We start from the raw sequence: 4,234 nt of genomic DNA, 5'->3' as shown, positions 1-4,234 counted from the left end.
TTGATAATATATTTGTGTTAGATCTCAAGCTCAAAAACATAATATTGAGCTTGAGTTTGAGGTTGATATTGAACTTGAGCTTGGCTTGACCAATGAATCAAGCCAAGCCAAGCTGAGCTCAAATTTTTATACTTTATAACAAGCTCAAGCTTGAACATTATTTGTAAGTTCGTATCAAGCTCAAGCCAAGCTTGAACATTTTACTTTTGCTGTCGAGCCGAGTTTGAACATTCACTACTTGACAAAGCTTGGCTCGTTTACAGCCCTAGCTAGGAGACATCGATCAGTCTCACAAGCACTTCCAAGGAAAAAGAAAACAAAGAAATCGAAGCGCCGGTATGGGTTTATTCTTCATTTTCTTGTGACTAAAAATAGATCCTTATGGGAAAGTACATAACATTTCAAGAATACTCATTCTATTTAGTGGCTTTAGCCATAAATGTCATCTCTTTATTTACTATAAACTCTACGACCCTTTGTCTTTTCTACCTTCTAAAAACAGCTCCATAATTTTATTTTATTTTCTCACTTTGGAAATATTTTGAATTATAAATGGTGGTTAATTATACTAGTATTTATTTAAGGAGGAAGAGGGTATGATGATTAATAAGGAGGATGTGGTGAGCGATGAAAGAGTGCACCATGTTGTGTAGGTCACAGTAATGGGATTTGGAAGCTAGTCTAATCTAATTCTCCCATATCCACGTTCAGGAAGTTGTTCTTTTAGAAACCTAATTTAACTGAAAGACCATGGGCATGAGCTATGATATGGAAGAATTATAGCAGGTACCATGAGCTTAACCCGTCAGCTCCTGCTTTGGCTGACGGGTCAGTCACGACGGACGTTATGGGCTAACGTAACGAAAGAAGGCATGCTGACGGGAGCAAGACAACCGATGGGCTGAAGGCTCCAGGTCTAACCGACGGCAATTCGAAGCTCCTGGGCTACTCAGTGTAGCAAGAAGCTGACGCCAACTTGGCTGAAGGGGAGAATGCAAGCTGACGGTTTCAAGGCCGACGGTTCTATGAAAACCATGACTTGGTCACCACGCATGGGTAATAGGGAAGTTGCTTGTATTCCACGCCCAATATCAGAGTCCTATAAGGAAAGGATCCCGCAATCTATGCTAATGAGGAGTCCTATAAGGAAAAGACTTCTGCTCCAAGGAAAAAGGTCAATCCTCGACTACTATAAAAACCCCCAATACCCTCACAAATCAAGGTACGCATAATTAACCCCTCTCTAGTACTCTAGAGTTGAAAGAAGTTCTAACTTGACCTTCGGAGGGTATTTGGCCGGCACCACACCGGTGCTCTCTGTTAGGTCTTCTCTTTTTTGTTGTGCAGGTGTCGTTTTGAGCGTACAAGCATCGTGCAACTCACTGGTGAGATTTTCGGCATCATCAGTTGGCGCCGTCTGTGGGAAACGCAACGACGTCGTAATTAAGCCATACTATCGTTTCCTGGACTAAAGGGTTGCATGGTACTCACTCGCTCAATGGCGACTACTAATGACGCACAAGGAGAGGAACAACCCACGACTGCCCTCGAGAGACAAGTTCGGACCCTCAGTGCCGCCGTGGAGCGCCTCACCAAACAGAACCTCGACTTGGAGGAACAGCTGCGCCAGAAGAATGCAGTGCTAAATGACCGACCAGAAGATCAGGAAGGAACTAGCGCTCCAAATAGGAATCAGGAGAGACCTGAGGGCAGCCACGCCCCAAGCAGGCCGGAGAGACAACACGTGAACATGCCATCCCTCACGGATGCGACTCCACCACATATTGCCGCCGAGATGCAGGCAATGAGGGAACAGATAGAGGTCATGATGAATGCCCTCAAGGGGCAAGTCTCCAGTGATCTTGACGATCTGGTCAATCGTACCGATTCGCCCTTCATTGTGGCTGTGAACTCCTTCCCCCTGCCCCACAAGTTCCGCATGCCGAATATAGATAGCTATGACGGGGTGAAGGATCCTCTGGATCACCTGGAAACTTTCAAAACCCTGATGCATCTTCAGGGGGTAGCAGATGAGATTATGTGCAGGGCCTTCCCCATAACACTCAAAGGCCCCGCAAGGATATGGTTCAGTCGGCTGACGCCCAACTCTATCAGCACCTTCAAGGAGCTAAGCGCCCAATTCACTACACACTTCATTGGGGGACATAGGTATAAGAAGTCCACGGCATGCCTGATGAGTATCAAGCAGAGAGAAGACGAGACGTTACGATCTTACATAACACGCTTCAATAAGGAAGCGCTATCGGTTGACGAAGCCGACGACAAAATACTTGTAGCGGCCTTCACAAATGGGTTGCAGAAGGGCAAGTCTTTATTCTCCCTATACAAAAACGACCCGAAGACCATGTCGGAAGTACTTTACAGGGCTACTAAGTATATGAATGCTGAGGACGCGTTGCAGGCCCGAGAAGAGAAGCCAAGAAAAAGGGAAAGGCAGGAAGATGCACGACTAGATCAAGGGAGAAAGAGGCCCAGAACGGGAGACTGAAGAGATGAAAGGCGTTCTAAACCTCCGGGAGGGAGTTTCACAAGCTTCACCCCGCTGACTGCCCCAATAGATCAAGTCCTAATGCAAATTAAGGACGAAGGGGCTCTGACCTTTCCCGAAAAGCTGAAGGGGGATCCTAACAGGCGTTCCAGAGACAAGTACTGCCGCTTTCACCGAGATCACGACCATGACACAGCCGACTGTTACGACTTGAAGCAGCAAATCGAAGCCCTTATAAGGCAAGGGAAACTGCAGAAATTCGTAAGCAAGGAAAGAACGGATCCAGCACCTCCGGAGCACCCTCCCCGATGAGACAATGACCGTCCAAGACCTCCCGTTGGTGACATACGAATGATTATAGGAGGGATGGCTACCAGGCCGTCCAAAAGGGACCGAAAGACGTACCTCCGGATGGTCCAAAACGTCCAGTTGACAGGTCCAACGCAAAATGTAGCCCGAAGGGAAAGCCCCATTATCGAGTTCTCGGAAGAAGACGCGCAACGCCTTCACCACCCGCAAGACGACGCGCTTGTCGTCAGCCTACAGGTTGGGGACTACAACTTGCATCGGGTGTTGGTCGACAATGGCAGCCCGGCGGACATCTTGTACTACCCGGCATACCAGCAGATGAAAATCAGCTGGGAACGACTGGTGCCAACGAACGCCCCACTTGTCGGTTTTGGAGGGGCAAAGGTGTTCCCGCTGGGTGCGGTCACGTTGGCTGTGACAGCAGGCGACTACCCCCAGCAAATCACAAAGTACGTAACGTTCCTCGTGGTTGATCATTCGTCCGCCTATAATGCTATCCTAGGGCGACCCACCCTCAATGCATGGAGGGCGGCGACTTCAACTTATCATTTAATGATTAAGTTCCCAACGGAATACGGAGTCGGAGAACTACGTGGAAATCAGATTGCCGCACGCGAATGCTACATAGCCATGATGGAAATGGATGACCACCTCCAAACCATGAGCATAGAAGAGCACCGGAGCGCGACGGAGCCAGTCGAGAAGCTTGAAGAAATACCCCTGGACGACTCTATGCCTAGTCAGACAACAAGGATTGGAACCCTTGCGAGTCCTGCAATCCGGCAAACACTTACAGCATTCCTCAAAGAAAATCAGGACGTATTCGCCTGGAGTCACGAGGACATGCCAGGAATAAACCCTTCCGTCATGGTGCATAGGCTGAATGTATCACCATCCTTTCCGCCCGTCTGGCAGAAGAAGCGGGTCTTCGCCCCAGAATGGGATCAAGCCATAGCCGAAGAAGTCCGCAAGCTACGAGAGGCAAATTTCATTAGGGAAGTCTACTACCCCGACTGGCTAGCGAACGTAGTAATGGTCAAGAAAGCTTCCGGGAAATGGAGGATGTGTGTAGACTTCACCGATCTAAACAAGGCATGCCCCAAAGACAGCTACCCTCTCTCGAGAGTCGACACTCTAGTAGACTCTACCGCTCAGCACTAGCTGTTAAGCTTCATGGACGTTTTCTCCGGCTACAACCAAATCAAGATGCACACTGATGATCAAGAAAAAACTTCCTTCGTAACCAGCCAAGGCCTATTCTGCTACAAGGTAATGCCGTTCGGTCTAAAAAATGCGGGCGCAACATATCAAAGGCTTATGAACAAGATGTTCACACGGCAGATCGGGAGGAACGTCCAGGTATATGTAGATGATATGCTGGTTAAAAGTCGAAGGGAAGAAGATCATTTAGAAGAC

The 4,234-nt window shown here is 48.2% G+C and overlaps 1 protein-coding gene across 1 annotated transcript; it reads left to right on the top strand.

Annotated features, from left to right (window-relative positions):
* Positions 1-2,875: 2,875 nt before the first annotated feature.
* Positions 2,876-3,979, top strand: LOC136063694 (uncharacterized). Its single transcript, XM_065764431.1, has one exon. It carries the CDS (start codon positions 2,876-2,878, stop codon positions 3,977-3,979), a length of 1,104 nt encoding a protein of 367 aa, XP_065620503.1.
* The last annotated feature ends 255 nt before the right edge of the window (positions 3,980-4,234 follow it).

This window comes from Quercus suber, unplaced genomic scaffold (genome assembly GCF_002906115.3).
Source record: "Quercus suber isolate HL8 unplaced genomic scaffold, Cork oak 2.0 scaffold_561, whole genome shotgun sequence".
NCBI classification, from domain to species: domain Eukaryota; kingdom Viridiplantae; phylum Streptophyta; class Magnoliopsida; order Fagales; family Fagaceae; genus Quercus; species Quercus suber.
This window is presented reverse-complemented; position numbering and strand designations above follow the sequence as displayed.

Bases quoted from the DNA above. Each gene is read 5' to 3' on its own strand.
- LOC136063694 (XM_065764431.1), top strand. From the start codon at position 2,876: ATGGCTACCAGGCCGTCCAAAAGGGACCGAAAGACGTACCTCCGGATG.